At 57.1% G+C, this 17,985-nt stretch overlaps 2 protein-coding genes across 2 annotated transcripts; one reads left to right on the top strand and one right to left on the bottom strand.

Annotated features, from left to right (window-relative positions):
• The first annotated feature begins 902 nt into the window (after window positions 1-902).
• NFKBID (nuclear factor of kappa light polypeptide gene enhancer in B-cells inhibitor, delta) lies at window positions 903-6,632 on the top strand. Its single transcript, XM_004690277.2, has 12 exons — window positions 903-936; window positions 1,054-1,154; window positions 1,326-1,386; window positions 1,780-1,997; window positions 2,263-2,408; window positions 2,509-2,614; window positions 2,719-2,865; window positions 2,973-3,024; window positions 3,103-3,251; window positions 4,850-4,966; window positions 5,256-5,420; window positions 5,997-6,632. The coding sequence occupies exons 1-12, from the start codon at window positions 903-905 to the stop codon at window positions 6,072-6,074; spliced, it is 1,374 nt and encodes a 457-aa protein (XP_004690334.1). The 3' UTR covers window positions 6,075-6,632.
• Window positions 6,633-9,905: 3,273 nt separating this feature from the next.
• On the bottom strand, window positions 9,906-17,964 carry APLP1 (amyloid beta (A4) precursor-like protein 1; the record flags this gene model as incomplete). The annotated part of the gene is given in 16 exon segments (XM_012730488.1): window positions 9,906-10,324; window positions 10,441-10,584; window positions 10,703-10,765; window positions 10,986-11,056; window positions 11,521-11,628; window positions 12,397-12,496; window positions 13,747-13,875; window positions 13,949-14,107; window positions 14,827-14,901; window positions 15,208-15,338; window positions 16,010-16,188; window positions 16,279-16,412; window positions 16,637-16,749; window positions 16,953-17,085; window positions 17,735-17,884; window positions 17,887-17,964. Coding segments are annotated over 16 exon segments (1,866 nt in total), but the record flags the coding sequence as incomplete, so codon positions are not given.
• Between the last annotated feature and the right edge of the window lie 21 nt (window positions 17,965-17,985).

Raw genomic sequence — 17,985 nt, 5'->3', positions numbered from 1 at the left:
GCGTTGTAAGGGCTGAGGACCCGGACCCCTGGGTCCTGGGGGAGGAGGGGGCTGGCGGCCCGACTCCGAGAGCCAGAAAGGGGCTGGGAGGAGTCTTGGGGGGCGTGGTTGTTTAAAAGCAGCCTCCCGCCGCTGCGCGGACGGCCGGCGCCCGGCCGCAGGGGTCCCAGCCGGCCGGGACCCCGTCCCCGTCCGGGGATTTCCCGCCCGGCCTGGCCCAGGGTGCCCGAGCAGATCAGGAATTCCCCACGTGCGGGGATTCCACTTGCGCCACGCTCGGCCGCGCGCCCCGCCTCGGCCGCCACCTGCCGAGAGGAAGGGGCGGGGGCGGAGGAATGGAAGATTCCCTTGCGTGAGCGCCGTGACGTCAGCGCGTCGCTGTTTCGGAGCCGGCCCGCCCCCGCTTAACCCTTCCCCCGCCGGAACCCGGGCCGCGTGGGCGAGCGCTGGGGCTCGGGGCCGGCGTGGGCGGTGGGAACCAGGCACCCGGAAACTGGGAGTCCCAGGTCCGGCGCGGACTCGGGGTCCGGGGGAGGAGGGGTTCCGCTTCGGCGACCTGCGCCCTGGACTCCGGGGTGGGAAGCCGAGGCGGGATCTGGAGCGCTGGGTCCTGACGGGGTGCGGGGACCGTGGGTCGTGCCTCGCGGAGTGAGCGGGGTTGGAGCGTGGACGCCCGGTTTCCTGAGCAAGTGGTATCAGCCTCTGGGGTAAAGAGAGGCTGGGCACTGGACGTGCATCTCCGGAGAGTGATTTTCACAGAAAGTGGAAGCGGGATCGCAGAGGGGCGCCCGCCGCCTCCTTGCTCAGTTTCCACGACGCTGGTGGAAAGTTAGGTCAGATGGGGAAAGCGCGGAGCAAAGGGAAGGAAACGGCGGAGGCGGCCACGGCACCCGAAATCTTAGATGGGCTTTGGAGTTGAGTTCTCAGGCCGCTTCAGTGGGTGCCAGTTTTTCCGCGCGGGAGGGCAAGGAGTTTGCTCAGATCCACTCCCCGGCTCCCTTGGGTGACTTCGGGCCGCTGATTGCTTCCTTCCTATCCGCCCCGGCCCGACAGTGAGCCGCAGTGAGCGCAGCCACTGCCCATCGCAGACCGTGAAGAAGCTCCTGGAAGAACAGAGGCGCCGCCAGCAGCAGCCTGCGGCTGGGGGGGTACCGGTGAGCCAAGAAGCCCTGTAAACTGCAGCTCTCTCGGCGCCTCCTATTGGGCAGGGCCTGCTGAAGAGCTGCGAGCGGGAGAGATGCACCATTAGATGCTCTGGAGGTGGGGATGGCTGCTGAGAAAGCACCAGATCAATTCACCTTGCCCCGTTTTGATTCTGCCTCTAGGGACAGTTCCCGGCGTCCCTGGCTCAGTCCCTGACCCCGTCTGTGAGTGAGGGTGAGGCTGGTAAGTCTGGGAACTCATCTGGTTCCCTCTGCTCCTTTCTCTAGCTTCCCTTAAAGCCACTAACACCCCATCTGGTTCCTGCTGGGACCCCTTAGAAATCTGATCTCCCAGTTTCTCTGGAGCCCAGTGGTCTTTGCAGATGTCCTTTGGAGTACCAGGGACCCAAGACTCCCAGCCTCCTGGTGTCCTGGAGCTAGGACACCTCTCAGTGTCCCAGAAGTCCAGGCATCTAGCTCCTGGGGTTGCAGGATTCTAGGTTCTCTCCCCGTGTGTCACGGAAGTACTAGCTTTCCATACCTGGGGAGAATCCGGGTCCCCATCCAGGTCCTGCGGCCCTGGCTGTGGCTCCCTGACTCTGGTGACCAGGCTTCCCTGCTCTCCTCTCCCACGCAGGCCACACGCCTTACCCAGCACACCAGGAGACAGTGGGGTCTGGACCCGGCAGCCTGGCTCCCCCAACAGGCTTTCCAGACTGGGATTCCAGCACGAATGTCACGTACCCAGACAGCGCCTACCCTTACCCTGCTTCTGCCGCTGAAGGCTTCCTGACTCCCGACTTCTACCCGCCCTCGGACCCAGGGAGACAGTGTCCATTTTCCCTGGGAATGGAGGTGAGCTGCTGAGTGGGAATAAGAGGCTGAGGGGTCCCTAAGTTTCCCAGTCACGCTCACATCACATCTGAGATGCCTGGGATGGTGTTAAGATTCCATTCCTCAGATGGGCAAAACTGAGGCCCAGCCACTCCCCCTGGACTTCTGTATATGTGTGGAGGGTCGGAAAGAGGGGAGCGCATTCTCTAAAGGCTAACTCTCCCCCACTGGCATCCTTCAGGACCCCCTGGATACCCGGCTCTATACAGAACCTTCCCTGTCACAGGCAGGATCTTGGAGGGGTTCTGGACTCCCCACTGGTCCCCCACAGTTGCCCCCTGTGGTCACGAGCACATCCCTGGACACAGCTCGCGCTCACGTGCTGGCCCTGGGGCCCCAACAGCTGCTGGCCCAGGATGAGGAAGGAGACACGTGAGTATTAGGGAGTGGCCCGGCATGGAGTCTGCGGACTCCTGGCTCAGCTGGGTGGGGGGGCTGGCCACGCTCACTGCTGCCCCCCTCTTGTCCTCAGGTTCCTGCACCTGTTTGCGGCTCGGGGGCTGCGCTGGGCAGCATATGCTGCAGCTGAGGTGCTTCAGGCGTACAGACGTCTGGACATTCGTGAGCATAAGGGCAAGGTGAGGGCTGGCGCCTGGACTCCTGCTGGATCTGAAAGCAGAGGGCTGGGATTTGTGGTTTTCAGCGGGAGGAGCCTGAGCTCTGACCTTCCTGTCACCCCTAGACCCCGCTCCTGGTGGCTGCAGCTGCCAACCAGCCCCTGATCGTGGAGGACCTGCTGAACCTGGGAGCAGAGCCCAACGCCACTGACCACCAGGGACGCTCCGTTTTACACGTGGCTGCTACCTATGGGCTCCCAGGCGTCCTCTCGGTATGACTTGCATGTGGCGTGAAGGGTGTGGGCTGGCGATCTAGACCCCAACTTCCACGGACGGAAGAGGCCCTCACCCAGCACTCTCTGCCTTCTCTCCCTCCCAGGCTGTGTTCAATTCAGGGGTTCGGGTTAACTTAGAAGCCAGAGACTTCGAGGGTAAGTTGGACGGCGGCGGGTGGGGCTGGTGGGAGGGGGTGCTCCAGACGCAGCGCCCTCACCGCCTCCATTCTGCAGGCCTCACCCCGCTGCACACAGCCACCCTGGCCCTCAATGTCGCTATGCACCCGCCCGACCTAGGTCCCCTGGCTCTGAGCACCCAGGCCCGAGACAGGTTGACTTGCGTCCAGATGTTGCTGCACATGGGTGCTGACCACACGAGCCAGGTGAGCTGGGTAGTGGACAGCCCGGGCCTCGGGGGCTTCGGGTAGGGGCGGGCACCCCCTTCCCAGGGGTGTGACCTGGAACCCTACACTTCTCTGCCTCAGTGGAAATACTATTACTGATCTTGGTCTGTTTATCAAGCGCTGACTTCATCCAGCACTGAGCTTTACAGGCTGGTTTATCAGCTCCCTACAAATGCACTTTGACAGGTGTGCTTAGTTACTGGTGGGGAAACTGAGGCACAGGAGTGAGAAATCTTACAGCGTGTCAGTTTACGAGAAGGGATTAGAATCCAAGTTTTCTGACTTCTGAATCCTGCTCTTTACAATTCTATTCTTACATATTGTGGTGTTTCTCCCTTCCCCTGATCGTAGTTCACTTACTGGCTGGCTAAGAGGATTAAATATCCACTTAATGATTTGGGTTTTTCAGGAAAAAGAGTTTTGAGGAAAGAATTAGCACAGCAAACTCCTCATATCCGACAACAATAATCATCAGTTCAGCCTATCCTGCCCCAAACATCCCTCTGTTTTAAGCAAATCTAAGTTATTAATTTTATCTGAACACTTGTGTATCTTTAAAAGATTACTCTTTCAACCTTATTATTCCAAACTTAAAAAATTATTCCAAACTTAAAAAATTAACAATTTCATAATATCCTGTGTTCAGATTCTCATCTGGCTCCAAAGTGACCTACGTTCTTTTTTTTTTTAATAAGACCCCAAGATTCCCATAAAGCCTCCATCTCTGTTTTGTTTTTTTTTTTCTTTTTAAAAGATGTATTTATTTATTTATGCATATAAGAACTGGGGTACAGTCCAGAGGTATGTATCCTACTGGGGTAGTAGGATTCACCAGACAAAGTGGGGAGCAGAACAGGCATCCCCTGAAATCCACTGCTGAGGGGAGGCGCAGGGACACAGGAGAGGTCTGCCTGGCCATGTGGGTCACCTCCCTGGCCGGGGATCGAACTCGAGCTGCAGTGGCTGCGGCCAGCTTCATAGCGCTGCTCTTTAACCCCTTGTGCCACCATGGAGGTGCTTCTCTGTTTTCTTTTCATGACTTATTTGGTGAACCAACTAGGTGGTCCTGCCTAATGTGGTCCTACCTTTTTGATGTTCATTATCATTACTAACCCCTTTTAAGACACACCCCAGAGTTTCATTATGGAAAATGAAATGTATTTTGCTTCAAAATACAGAGAGAACAGCTAGGTCTGTGTGGAACTGGAGAAAGGTTTTGTTATTCCACTAATGGGTGCTGCCCAGCCCCCTCCGGTAGATAAAGAACAGTCCATGTGGGGTGTGGGTGTGCCTGTTACTGTTCTCACTGGAATATGGGGTGTCCAGGCTCGCTGCCAGCCCAGAGAGTCCCTTGGGAAGATTAGGAATCTCTTTCTCAAAGACATTGGGCTGGACAGTTGTCATGGTAAATGCACATTCTGTGATGTGTGTGATGTGAGCAACAGCCCCTTGGATGCTCAACTCTTGTGCAGTGCACAGCACATGCCGCTGGAGAGGGGGCGCCTGGGCGGGAACCACCCTGGGGAGAGGGTGCCGGGTGTGAGGCCTGGCCTGACCTCTGTCATCCCTCCCTACAGGAGATCAAGAGCAACAAGACAGTCCTGCACTTGGCCGTGCAGGCCGCCAACCCTGCCTTGGTTCAGCTGCTGCTGGAACTGCCCCGGGGAGACCTGCGGGCCTTTGTGAACATGAAGGTGGGGCGGGGGGGGGGCTCGCTTGCGTTGTGCAGTGCGTGTGAGGTGCAGCAAGAGGGCAGTGGGATGTCGGGAGTCCTGTGACTGAGGGGACACTGTGTGACGCACAGGGACCATGCAAGATGGGGATGGCCGCTGGGAAGAGAGTGCAGGGCATGGAGAGGGGTGTGGCTGTGTGGGGGTACGGGATGTGATGGGAGCACTTGGGGTGCGGACGTGAAGGTAGGGGTTCGGGTGGCAGCACCCCGGCTGGCTGCGTGAGTCCTTAGCACACCTCCGTCTCTCCCAGGCCCATGGGAACACAGCCCTCCACATGGCGGCCGCCCTGCCCCCCGGGCCGACCCAGGACGCCATCGTGAGGCGCCTGCTGGCAGCTGGAGCAGACCCCACACTGCGCAACTTGGAGAACGAGCAGCCTGTCCACCTGCTGCGGCCCGGGCCGGGCCCCGAGGGGGTGAGTTGCGAGACCACCCTGATGGCAGAGTAGCCCGTGACCCCTCTCATTCCTGACATTAGAGGGTGGGTTAAAGCCTTAGCAGGCGATCTTGACCCTCGACCAGTGCTACTTCCGAATGTCACCTTTGACCTCAGTATTTGATCCCGTCCTGCATCGTGGGGCTTCCCCTGGCCTCCATATCAGCCCTGCCTTAGAGTATGACTTCTGTCTCCAGCCCTGAACCCTGGCCTAGGGCGTGGCATTTGCTCCCCAAGTCTGACCTCCAGCCCTCTGCCCCCGCCCCTGAGTCCTGACCTCCAAATGTGACCTTGGCCCCTACCCTCGACCCCCACTCCTCATCGCTAACCCCAACCCGCAACCCCTTTCCCATTACCCTCATGCTGGCCCCGGGCCCTTCCTCAGCGTGGGGACCCAGCCCTTCGCCTCCAGCCCATCGGGACGCTGAGCCTCTAACGTGCACATCCAACCAGCCCCATGCAGCTTCTCCCCCCTGGCCCCCAACTTGGCAGTCTCTGCCTCCCCTGCCCTCCTTCTAACCTCCCACACTTCTCCCCGACCTTGTCTTGTCTACAGCTCCGGCAGCTACTGAAGAGGAGCCGCGTGGCACCCCAGGTCTGTCCTCTTAGGACTCAAACCCAGAACCTGGACTGATTTTTCCAGTCCCTAATGTCCTGTGGTACAAACAGAGTATGCGAATGTTGCAAATCCTTGGTGATGTGTATGGAACATCCTGCCATTGGGGTCTTACATTAAAACCCCAAAATGGCTACTGGGGGGTGAACCGTCCCCAATATTTGGGGTAGTGTGTTACCCCTCCCCCACTCACAAGGATCCCCTTGATGATTTCTGTGAAATCGAGTCCCCTTGATTGTTTCTGTGAAACACCCTGGAACCTAACCCTTGCCCCATCGGGGTCTGTTTGTAGTTCCTTTAACTCATGTCTTCACACCTGGAACCCAAGACGTAATTTACCTACATGATACCCTAGGCACCCCAAAACAACTCCCAATACCATTCTGGTAGAGCTTAGATGACCCCCACCCTCCCCGGGACCCACACTTTTCGGGTCCTTCTCCCTGTAACAGAGGAGGGGCTCTCTCAGGCTTACTGCTTTCTGATTCAGAACTCAGGCTGCGCCTTTCTGGGACCCCAGCATTTCCAGTGAGTCCATCCCCACCCGAAATTCCTATTAAACACCATCTGAATTACGCCTGTTGTCTGGTCTCTGGGGCCGCTGCTGCAGTGGTGACGGGTGCCTGAGGGGTCTGTGTGGATGTGGGGCTCTGGCTACCTGGTCTGCCCCGTCACGCCATCTCTGGCCTGACTCCCAAGCCAGCACAGGAGTCTCTGCTTGTGGGCGTTCCAGCCAGGGTGACCGCCCTGCTCTGGGTTGAGAGTGACAAGCCTTAAACTCCAATTCATGTCACTTCCCAGCCCCACAGCCCTCAACCGGTGACTGATAAGAGATGGGGTGTAAATTCTCCAGGTTTCTTACCTCCCTGTGGGCACCTCGGAGGGGTGTGTGACTTGCTCCCCACACCGGGCCCCATGCCTGCGGGGCTGCTATGTCCCTTCCCGGCTCCCACCCCACCTTCTCCACCTCACTTCCAAATAATGTTTTCAAATCCTTGCTTCAGTGTCTGCTTCTGAGGAAACCAAACTACACCTGCCCCATGGCTGTGCCCTATCTTAAGTCTCACCACTGAAAGAACCCCCACCCCTCCAAGCCCTCCACTGCTTAGTCTCTCATGCACAAAACAACTGACTTTCGGCATAAGCTAGTGTCTTCCACGTCAAAAGTTAACCTTTAGGGCACTCTCTGGTGGCGCGCGGGGTCAAAGCACAGCACTATGAAGCTATCAGCGGTCACTGCAGCATGAGTTTGATCCCTGGCCAGGGAGATGGCGAGGCAGACCTCTCCTGACCGCTCGCCGCTCCCCTCAGCAGTGTATTTCGGTCAGTTCGCCTGTTTTGCTCCCCACTCTGCCGCCGATGAAGCCTCTCACACCCTGCACCTCTGGCCTATATCCCAGCTCTTGAATGCACAATAAATAAATCTTTAAAATAAGAAAGTTAAGCCGTTAAGCAATTACCACTTGTTTATGAATCTGCAAGCTAGGTTGGGCTGTCTTGCTTTGTCATGTGTGGCTGAGGTCAGCTGGAGGCCCAAGTGGGCTAGACAGCTTCACTATTTCCTGGTATTTCTGTGGTGATGGCTGGAACTCCTGGTGCCAGGGGATAGACTGTTTTCTTCACAGGTGGCTCCATGAGGCAGTTTCCCTAGAAAATGAGTCTCAGCTTTGCACTTTACCCACACCCCCCCCATGCTTGCTGTCATGCCATGGTCAAAGGCCATGTGCCCAAGCTCAGCTCAGTGGGGAGGGGGCCACTGCACAGGAGTGTGAATCCTGGAGAAGGAGAGTTATCTGGGGGCTTCAAGCACATACATGACTCATAGTGGCAATTGACCCGTGAAAATTTCATAGGGATTTGTTGTATTTCACCAACTCTTAAGAAAATTGGAGTCTATCTTACTGCCAATTGTGTGACATAGTTTAATTGCTGCACTTTTTTCTTTGCAGCAAGTGGCATTTCTTTTCACTGATAATTTAGTTTCTGTTGACATGAGATAGACACTATTAACATGCACATCTGATATAAAATGTCTCTTAAGAGACGTGGCATTATTAAAATAATTAACAAATCATTTTCAATAGCAAAGAAGGAGGATTTATGGGCACAGAATACCAAAAGGGCAATAGCAAAGTTATTTTTCCTATTAGAGTTTAAGCAATAACAGCTTTAAAATTAATTACTCCAAGTAGTGTGATTCAATTGTAAAGATTACTAAGGAGTCATGTGTCAGCATACTCAGTAATGGGGCCTTTCATTTCCTTTCCTATGTGCTTGACACTTAGCTTTTTCATCACTGTTGGCTGTGAAAAACCAAAGTCAGCTTCCCCCACATACCCCCAAGCTATGGTAGATTAGTCATAGACTTCTGGTAGAGTATACCTGAAGGTGTAACTGATCTCAGAATGATATTGCAAACTGGGCTCTCGGAGGAAACTTATCTCCCTTTTGCTAGATGCTTCCTCTTCAAGCTGTCAGAAAACAGCCCAGCCCCGCTGACGTTAGAACATGGCACGTTACTGCCACCTACAGGGAAGTTGTGGTAAAAATACAGATTCACATGTGAGTGGAGGTGAGTGGTAGAGCTTGGAATTTTGCAGTGCACTACCTGAACACCGTAGAGGACAGCCTGGAATTATTAGACTGCGGGTTAGCAAAATGGCCGAGAGTGTGAGTACTGGAGCCAGGGTTGCCTGGGTTGAAGTCCTAGCTTTGACCCTTCCTAGGTAGAGTGGGCATATATATTGTAACTTCTTTTTTTTTTTAAGATTTATTTATGCATACAGAACTGGGGTACAGGCCAGAGGTGCAGGGGCGGTGAGAGGATTCACCAGAGACAGAGTGGGGAGCAGAACAGGTCGACTAACGAAGTACACTGCTGAGGGGAGCAGCGGGTTGGTCAGGAAAGGTCTGCTGTGCCCTGTGGGTCCCCTCCGGGGCAGGAATCGAACTCATGCTGAAGCGGCTTTAGCTTCTTAGTGCTTTGCTTTAACTCGCTGCACCACTAGGGAGGGCCCAATACTGTAACTTCTTACCTACTTTTCTCCAGTCTATAAACGAGGATAGTTATGGTACCAACTTGATGGGGTAGATCATGATTAAGTATGCAAGGACTGTAAAGGGTTCCAAACTATACCTGGCCCAGGAGGAGTGCCATGAGTGTCGGCAGCCGTGCTATTTTCATATGTATTCAGTGAAGACTTGTGAAGTGGGAGGCACATTTCTAACGTCTCCACACATACTCCCATAAACTCTTCTTCCAACACTCTTGGAACAGGTCACGGCATAGAGAGAGGGCTAACTCCAACAGGTCAGAAGATGGCGAGGGTATACATTTCTTTAGGGGCTTGCACACATCCAAGAGTCTTTATGGGATGTGTGGCAGGAAAGTCTACCCGTTAGGGAGATTCCGATGGCCTCCCCCAGAAGGGAAGATCTGGGAAAGGGAAGAGCGATTCAAGAGTCCCAGTCCCTTATCAGGAGCTCAGGTTGCGGGTGGATGCTGTGTGTGAATGTGCGTGGGAACAAGTGTTCAATAGAAAACAGGGAAAATGTGCCAGCCGCCTTGAGCTTCAGCCTGGAACCCAATGGAGAGGGGATTAGACGGCGCAGCCAGTTCAGCACCATGGAAAGCTCCCGGGTGCGTGGGAGAGCCTATCCCAGCGCTCCCGGCCACGCGGGTGCGCCAATCCCCGCCCTTCGCGTAGGCCCCGCCCAGATTTAAAAGTCCGTGCTGCATATAAAGAGGCGAAAGCGCTCGGGCTGGATTGGACACCAGCTTCCCGAGCTCCGATCACAGCGCTTGCGGTTCCGAACTCTCCCCTCCCCCCAGAGACGCAGGAAAGCCAGGTGAGTAAGAGGATTTTATTGGGATGTTAATGGGGGACACTGGGCGGGTGAATTCCAGGGAACAACAGACACTGGAACCAAACTGGAGGTCACTTTAAGAACAATAAATTAACGTACAAAATAAATTAAAATGAGGTCCCAAGCAGGGAGACAGGTAGGAATACCTGGGGATTTCTTAGGGATGGAATTTGGAATTGGAACGGGGAAATAAGAATTTCCAGCCCCTTTACAAAGGGTGTGAAATGAACTTTTTCAAGATCCCCTCCCCCGGGCTGGGAATTGGGTTTCCAGCACTCAGCCAAAGGGTGACAGGAGCTGGTTCAGGGTCGTTCCTCTAGGAAGCGGTAGGTGGGGTTCTCATAGCCATGACGCTGCAGTTCACGGAGCTGCTGCTCCTCCAGGGTGAGCATGGGGTCCACCTGCAAGGGGGAGCAGGGAAGCAATCGTGGGGCGGAGAGTTATCTCTGCAGGTCTCACAGCCCCACCCTGCCAGATCCTGGAATTCCTCCCCATACCACGCCTCCTTGCCTCTCACCTCCACCACTCCGTGGCTGATAGTCCCATAGGGCTTCTTTCTGCGCAGCAGCAGCATGGAGAGGACAATCAGGGAGCCCCCACCTGCTCCCATGATCAGTAGTCCAGACACAGCCTCCCGGGACACGCCTGTCCCTGCTGGGGCCTGCAGGAAGGGAAGGTGGGGCAGGGGTCATCTCTGAGGCTCACCAGGGCTCTGCGTGTTTTGGGAGTCACAACCTGGCCACTTCCCCTAGACAGACCCAGAATATTCCTCCTCTTACCAGCTCATCTCTCTGGATCTCTGATGAGTGGAAAGGAAAACCCCTTGGAACAGACATATTCACCTGGGGGAGCAGAAGGTGTCAGGGCCCCAGAAGTCAGGGCCCCAGCCTCTTCCAGCCTCTGCCCCGAAGAGGGCACCCCCAGCCCTCTTCCCTAAAACCTGAAGCCCAGGCCCTGAGTCCCCTCTTCCCTCAGACCAAGGAATCCAAACCCCTAGCACCCTTCTCCTTCAGACCTAGGAGCCCAGCCCTCTCCTGTCCTCCCTCAGGAGCCCACACTCACCTTTCGCTCATACTGCTCCAGGGGAGACATCTTCTCTTTCCCAGGGGATGTAGCATCTTGTTCTGTGGACCCTACCCCACAAGTCCTATCTCATTCCTGAGAGTCCAGAGCGGTGTTACCCCTGCCCTGAGAGGGGGGTCTGAGGGGCACTAGACTCCATCCCAACAACTTTGGGCTCCCATGTATGGGCCCTTCTCCATTCTCCCGGGACCCTGTGGGACGGAGTGGCTGGGGCCTGCTCTGTGAGGTGCTCACCTTTGGAGGAGCCACAGGGGAGTCTGCTGGCCGTCAGAGCAGGCAAGGCAGGTGGGACAGTGGAGAGAGCAGGGCAGCTTTGAAGAAAGGGTGGAGAAACACCCTCCCGGGGCCAAGGAAAAAGGACCAAGGACCCTACAGAGGCCTCCCCAACCTCATATTCCTTTCCATCCTTTCCTACTCACTGTGCTGGCTGTGACACCCCTAGACTTTAGGGGACTAGCATCAGGTGGGGGGCTATCCACCAAAGTCTGCAGTTACTGTATTTGGGGTAACTCACCGTCCTTGGGATCCAGAGACTGCAGGGCGCCCTTGTCTTCACTGCTGCCCGCGGGGGCGGGGCCTTCCAAGTCACTGGGGCCCAGGTGCTCAGAGTGGAGAAGCTCCTCTGAGGGGGACAGGCAGGAGGTGGGTGAGGCTGTGACTGGGGCAACAGCTGGCACGCTGACAAGAGAGGGGTGGCAGCACCCTGCGCAAGACCTGGGGACAGGGAGCGCTGCGTGGAGGTGCCCTGGGTAGGGAGGATGGTGGCTGAAGTTGCAAGAAAATGGCCTCAGGGGCACTGCAGGAATAGCAGCTCTCCTGCCCGCCTCGGACAGGCACAGGTGTTTCTCTTTTTCTTCCTCCTGTTGCTAATAAACCTGTCCTTGTAAAATGTTTTAAAAACAAGAAAATGGCCTGGAAAGCAGGTGAGTTAGCTTAGCCACGAGCCGTCCAGCAGGAGGTCACGGCGGGGCCGTAGGTCGTACGCTCAGTGTGCATGCGCTGTGAGCCCCTCCTTCGAGGCCGGCTGGGCTGGCAGCTTACTTTAGCCAGCAGAATGTGTGGGCTCAAGTTTTAAGAAAACCTGGCAGCTTCCATTTTTGGATTTCTGGGGGCCGGTACCACTATGTGGGAAGTTGAGCTACCTACTGAGAGGCCAGGGGAGAGGCTCACGGAGAAAGGGCCCCACCCAAGCTGACATGGCTGCACGCTGGACCCCCGGCAAGACCCGGCGGAATCCAGACCAGATGGCAGAATTATGAGCAAAGAAAAGGACAGATTTCAGCCGGTGAGTTCTGGGGTTGTTTTACAGGAACACTGAAGTGATGGGGGTGCGAGATGCTGGGGGTCAGCATTTGCTCTCAGGGATGTGGAATGGGGCTGGGGCACTCACGGATTTGGGGCCGCAGTTCCTGCGCCAAGTGGGGGTTCTGGTCAAGCAGCCCCAGGCTCTGGTTCATCCTCTCCTGGATGACTTGAAGGTGGGTTTGCACCTATGGGGGAGTGAGGTGGTGAACCCGGCAGTGAAGGCCGGGTGTGGAAACCGAACCCAGGTGGAGGCAGAAGGACAATGGGGGTCAGTGGGCAGGAAGTGGTGCCAGGGGCCGGGGTGGCTATGCAGGGGGGAAACAGAAGGAGGCAGAGCCCAAAGGAGAGGAGAGGTGTAGGGAGAGAAGAGGCCTGGGAAAAGAAGTGGGGGGAAGGAAAAGGGCCATGAGGAAGGTAGGGCACAGGAGACATGGTAAACTCTGGACATGAAGAATAAAAGATGGGGGGGCATGTGTATTGCTGCTTTATTTACATTGGAAAGACATGGAATCAACCCAAATGCCCAAAAGTAGATGACTGGATTAAAAAGATGTGGTCCATATAAACAGTGGAATATTACTCAGCCACCAAAAAGAAGAAACACATGTCTTTTGCAGCAACCCATGGATGGAGCTGGAAGGGATCATGTTTAGTGAAATAAGCCAGAAAGAAAAGAAAAAATACTGGATGGTTTCAGGATGGTTTCACTGATAGCAGGAGTATAACGGACCATAATAATAATGAACAACTATATATCAGAGATATTTTACGGTGGTGGAGTGGGGAATGAACTAAAAAATGGGGGAGGAGGGGAGTGCACCGGACTGTGGTGATGGCACACGGGTGATTGGTGATGGGAAGCCCACGGGGATTGCAACTGAGAAGGAAAAAGGCACAAAATGATGTAAAAAAAAAAACTACTATATTAAAAAAAAAAAAAGACAGGGTGCAGAGGGCAGCCTGTGGAGTGTGAGGTGAGGCTGGAGGGGACCCCGGAGGAGGGGCCGACAGGTGGAGCAGGGGCCATGTAGCTCAGGGGCAGGGTTCAGAGCACAGCACTGAAGACTGGCAGAGAGGAGCAGGGAGTGGGAGCTCAAAGAACAGGGGTCCAGGGAAAAGGAGAAGGGGGAGGGAGAGCTGAAGGACAGCACCAGGGTTCAAGGCTTCCGAGGGGGGTTCTGGAAAAGGAAGCAGGAAGCCAAGGGACAGAAGTGGGGGGAGGACAGGAAATAGGAGTCCAGGATAGGAAGGGGACAAAGGTATGTGGGGGGCAGTGTTCCGGGGCTGGGAAGTAGGAATCGAGGGACCAGAGGGACTAGTAGGAATCCCCAGGCAGGAAGGGGGCTGCGCTGAGCGAGGAAGGAGGGTCGGAGGACTGAGCCAGGGCTCTGAGCGAGAGTGTTTGGGAGCTGGGGAGGGGCTCTGGGGGGGGCACCTGGAAGCGCATCTGCTGGGCCTTCTCGGGGTCCACGGCGGCCACGTGCTGGTAGTGCCGCAGCGTGTGCCGCTGCTCCTTCTGCTCCGCGCGCAGGTACCGCCGCAGGGCCAGCAGGATGCGCTCCGCCTGCGGGAGGGACGAAGGTCGCCCAGGCGCCCGGTCCATCCGCCCTCCGCCCCCTGCCCCTTTGCCCCCGCACCTGGGGCGGATCCCCCTGCAGGGCCGCCAGGAAACCTTCCAGGGCCCCTCGGCGCTGGTCGTTGATAAGGGCGATGACCCGCGCCGCATGGGTCTCCACCAGGCGCTGCCGCTCCCCAGACACCTGCTCCTCCAGGGTCTGCAGAATGGACTGGAAGTGCTGGAGGGGCGCGGCACGAGGCCGGAGAGGCGAAGGTGGTGAAAGTTCAGGTCAAGGGGCTCAGGAGAGGCAAGGGCCACTAAGCCTGGCCGTCACCCCACAGGTCCTGACCACACACAGCAGGCTGACCGGAAGGGGTGGGGCCACTGGGCCTGCGGGGGTTGGGGGCCATCTGGGGTGTAAACTGTTGGGGGTGAAACAACCCAAGAACTGGCCTGTGCTAAGGTGAAGTGACCTGTAGGGAAAGCTGGTGCAGGCCTGGGCAGGGCTCACCAGCCTACTCCAGACAGGGACAGTGGGAGGCAGAGTGAGGAACGGGGTAACCTGGGGTGTTTACAGGGGTGGGCCTGCATCAAGGCAGCTTGAAAGAGAAGGGAAAGTCATGAAAGGGAAAGTCATGAAGCTGTACCTACTGAGGACAGAGCAACAGCAAGAACGGAGGGATAGGGCCTGGGGTGTGGGGGCCTGAGCACCAAAGAGGGGCTGGGAAGAACAGGGTTTCCCTGCAGGGGAACCGGGGGGCTATGTCTGGAGAGGGTTCCAGAGCCAGCCCTCGGTGGTGAGGGGCAAATGGTGACCAATCTGAGCGTCAGCAGGGCAAAGCTGACCAAGAAGAGCAAAGCCAAGTGTAGCCTTGGGGCCCGAGGCAGGTTAGAGCGGGTTAGAGCTGGTAAGCGGGGTGGCCAGGCAGGGCGGGGGTTGAGGGTTGTCCTACCTACCTCGTTCAGGGCCTGCCTGTCGGCTTTGGGCAGGTTCTTGGACTGATTGTCTGCCATGGCCCATTCACGCATCACCTGTGGGTACGGGGAGTTTTAGGGTCCTAGAACCCACCCTGTTTCACATTCTGGAGGTTCCAGATTCCTTAAGGCCGCAGGCCCTTGAGTCCCAAAGGGGGAGACTCAGAAGAAATTTAAAATGAAAGTGTGTATTGGCCAGAGTTTCCATAGGAACTTCCGTGGGGTTCTAGATGATCCCTATTTATCTGAGTAATCCCTAGTCATCAGGCTGGAGGCTGGGGAGCCTCAGTGTGTCCCTGAAGAATTTCCTGGTATTTAGGAAGCTCCATGTTGGGGGAGATTTTGGGGCTCCCATATTATCACCTCATTAATCTGGCGCATTCTGCGCTCCTCCAGATCCATCTTGGCCCGAAGGAACCCCTCGTGCTCGCTGATTTCTCCAGGCATGCCAAAATACACATCCACACCATCTGTGGGCCTCGCGGTCGGAGTCACTGCAAGACCAGAAGGCAGAGTCAGCCGGCAGCCGGCTCCAGGTGCCCCTTCCTGCTGGAGGGCTTCAGTCCCCAAGCGCACCGGGCCACTGTGCATCCTGTTAGCAACAGCTGCTGCCTGGCATTGCAGGACAGGGGGCGGGTTTTTTTTTTAAAGATTTATTTATTTATGCATACCAGACTGGGGTACAGGCCAGAGGCGCAGGAGTGAGAGGATTCACCAGAGACAGAGTGGGGAGCAGAACAGGTGGATCTACTGAAATCCACTGCCGAGGGGAGCAGCGGGGTGACGGGAGAGGTCTGCTGCGCCCTGTGAGTCACTCCCTGGCCAGGGATCGAACTGCCCTGCAGTGGCTGTGGACAGTGCTGCACTGTAACGCCTTGCGCCACCAGGGAGGGCCGTGGGTCTGTTCTTATAAAGCTTAGGACTCCAACGCACCCCTCCAAGCTTTCCCCAAATAATCCTTAATCCTCTACTTCCAGGTAACCCCAAACCATTTGCGTTCTTCACAGGCCAACTCTTCCACTTCTACTTTAGCCAAAACTACTTCCACTCTTTCTATCCCCCCAGTCCGTCCCCTTCCCCATATGTCCCTCCCAAAGACACCCCCCCCCCAGTGTCCATCCTCCCTGTAGGGTGGAGGGGCCTGGGGATTAGGCGACTGGCTCACCTTTACTGACCCCTGCAGGGGTCTGGGAGCTTGAGGCTGGGGCTCTCTCCTCTTCCTCTTCAGCCCGTGGGGGCTCCACGAAGTAATCATCTACTGGCTGGAGGAAGGGTTCCTCTTCTTCCTCATCTTCACTCGCTGCTACTCTGCCCCCCGGGGGCCAGGACCGGGTGGAGGGGTCCCTGAGGGAGCAGGACAAGATCCAGGCAGTGGGAAAAGCCCAGGCCTCCAGGCTTGCCTTGGGGTGGGCACGGGGCGTCCCTCCCGCTTACCCATCTGCTGCTCCCGCTGGGTCAGGGGTCGCTGGGGGCGGGCAGCACACGTACTCCACACCTCTGAACCGGTCGGCACCGCAGGGCAAGAGCATGCCTGAGCCGTGCAGGATGAGGCCCTGGGAGCTGCAGGCCTGCGGGAAGAGGGGTCCGGATGTCAGGATTGAGACATCAGAGAGGCAGGAAGGGGCGCCTGGATGCCGGAGTGGTGAGGGCGATGGGCTGAGAGTTTGGATTTGGGGTTCTGTCCTGTGGGAAGAGGAAGCTGGAGGCCCTGACTTGCGTTCTGCAGGAGGAGGGTGTTGGGGTTGAATTCTTGCGTTCAGGAGTGGGGGGATGAATGCACAGGCGTCCTGACCTCCTGCGCCTCCTGGTGCCTCCGGGTGGAACTCTCGCACTGGTCCATGCGCTCCTGGTGTAGGAACCGGCAGCCTTCAGGTACCAGCAGGGCCTCGCTCACGAATTCACCGGCTGGGGAACAGGAGGGGGTGCCAGAGTGAGACCACCCCACAGCCACAAGCCTTGCCCTCCCCAGAACCAGATGGTTTATCCTCAGAGGCGTCTGTTTCACCCTGTCCCCCAGTTCACTAGTGGGCAGGAGTCTGGGGCCCAGAACCTTGCCGCTTGGAGACCCACACCCCTGCCCCGTCCCCCAGCCGTGACTCGTGACTCACGCAGGCAGCGGAAAGGCACAACCTGGTGGTGGGGGTGGGCGCAGCGGCCACTCCGGACATCCCCGCACCAGTGCTCCATGGGGATGGCCTGCGTGGCCTGTTCCACGCGTGCTATCTGCAGCTCCGGGTACATCTGGGGGGACAGATTGGGGCAGTCAACCCACGGAGCCATGCTCGCCAACTGCGCTTGCACTGCTTCCCCAGATCTGGTCTTACATGCCGGTGGCCTTGCCCACGGCCACGCCCCCTGACAGCTCTTCCTTGTAGTCCCCCATCTTGAGGCTCCTCCCTTGTGTCCACCTGCTTCACGGAGGACCCTCCATCTGCCCATAAACGCAGCCCCTCTCTTTGGCTGCCTTTGCTCCCTTCCCCATGAGGGTGGTTCCCTCCTCCTTTCAGCCCCGGCTTTTGATCTCTCGCTGTCGCTATATTACACCTGCCTGGCTCTCACTGCTTGGGCTCTTCATCTTCCCCCAGTCCGGCTGGCCCCTAGGCCTGGCTTGGCCCTCTCCTCCGCTTACACCCAGCACACTTTGCTACACGCTTCACTCACACCTTCTTTCGTGGAGAACCTTTGCGCGGTTCTTTGCTTTGCTAACCCAGTTCCAAACAAGCCCTGCCGTACCCTAACTTCGTTTTGGGGGGCCACGGCCCCTAGCCTCCCCTGCCGACTTGTCCCCTCACCTCGCCGGCCATGCCTAGTGCACATCCAGCTTCTTTTGGGCGACCCTCCCCACTCTGGGCCCACTTCCCAAGGGCCCCGCCCCGCAGGTCCCGCCCACCTGTCTGCAGTACTCCAGCACGCGCTGCGGGTCCCGGAGACACCGCCGCGAAAGCTGAGGGTCGGGCTCCCAGCGGCCGGTGCGCAGGTCGCGGTGAAGGGTTAGATGCCCGCATAGTCCCGTCACTTGGGCCGACCCCGGCGCCTGGAGGTGGAGGCGGAGGGATCGGCAAGGGCTCGGGAGACGCTGGCATGAGGGTCACCCCGTCCTTTGCTCCCTAGGATCCCAGAAGTTCAGACCCCGCCCCCCCC

Source organism: Condylura cristata, unplaced genomic scaffold (assembly GCF_000260355.1).
Source record: "Condylura cristata isolate star-nosed mole 26May11 unplaced genomic scaffold, ConCri1.0 scaffold00028, whole genome shotgun sequence".
NCBI lineage: Eukaryota > Metazoa > Chordata > Mammalia > Eulipotyphla > Talpidae > Condylura > Condylura cristata.
Note: the sequence above shows the minus strand (reverse complement) of the source record. Positions and strands in the feature narration are given on the sequence as shown.

Bases quoted from the DNA above. Each gene is read 5' to 3' on its own strand.
- NFKBID (XM_004690277.2), top strand. From the start codon at position 903: ATGGGCTTTGGAGTTGAGTTCTCAGGCCGCTTCA. The intron at 2,409-2,508 runs GTGAGTATTAGG...TCTTGTCCTCAG, and splicing joins CAGGATGAGGAAGGAGACAC to GTTCCTGCACCTGTTTGCGG. The intron at 4,967-5,255 runs GTGGGGCGGGGG...CGTCTCTCCCAG, and splicing joins GGGCCTTTGTGAACATGAAG to GCCCATGGGAACACAGCCCT.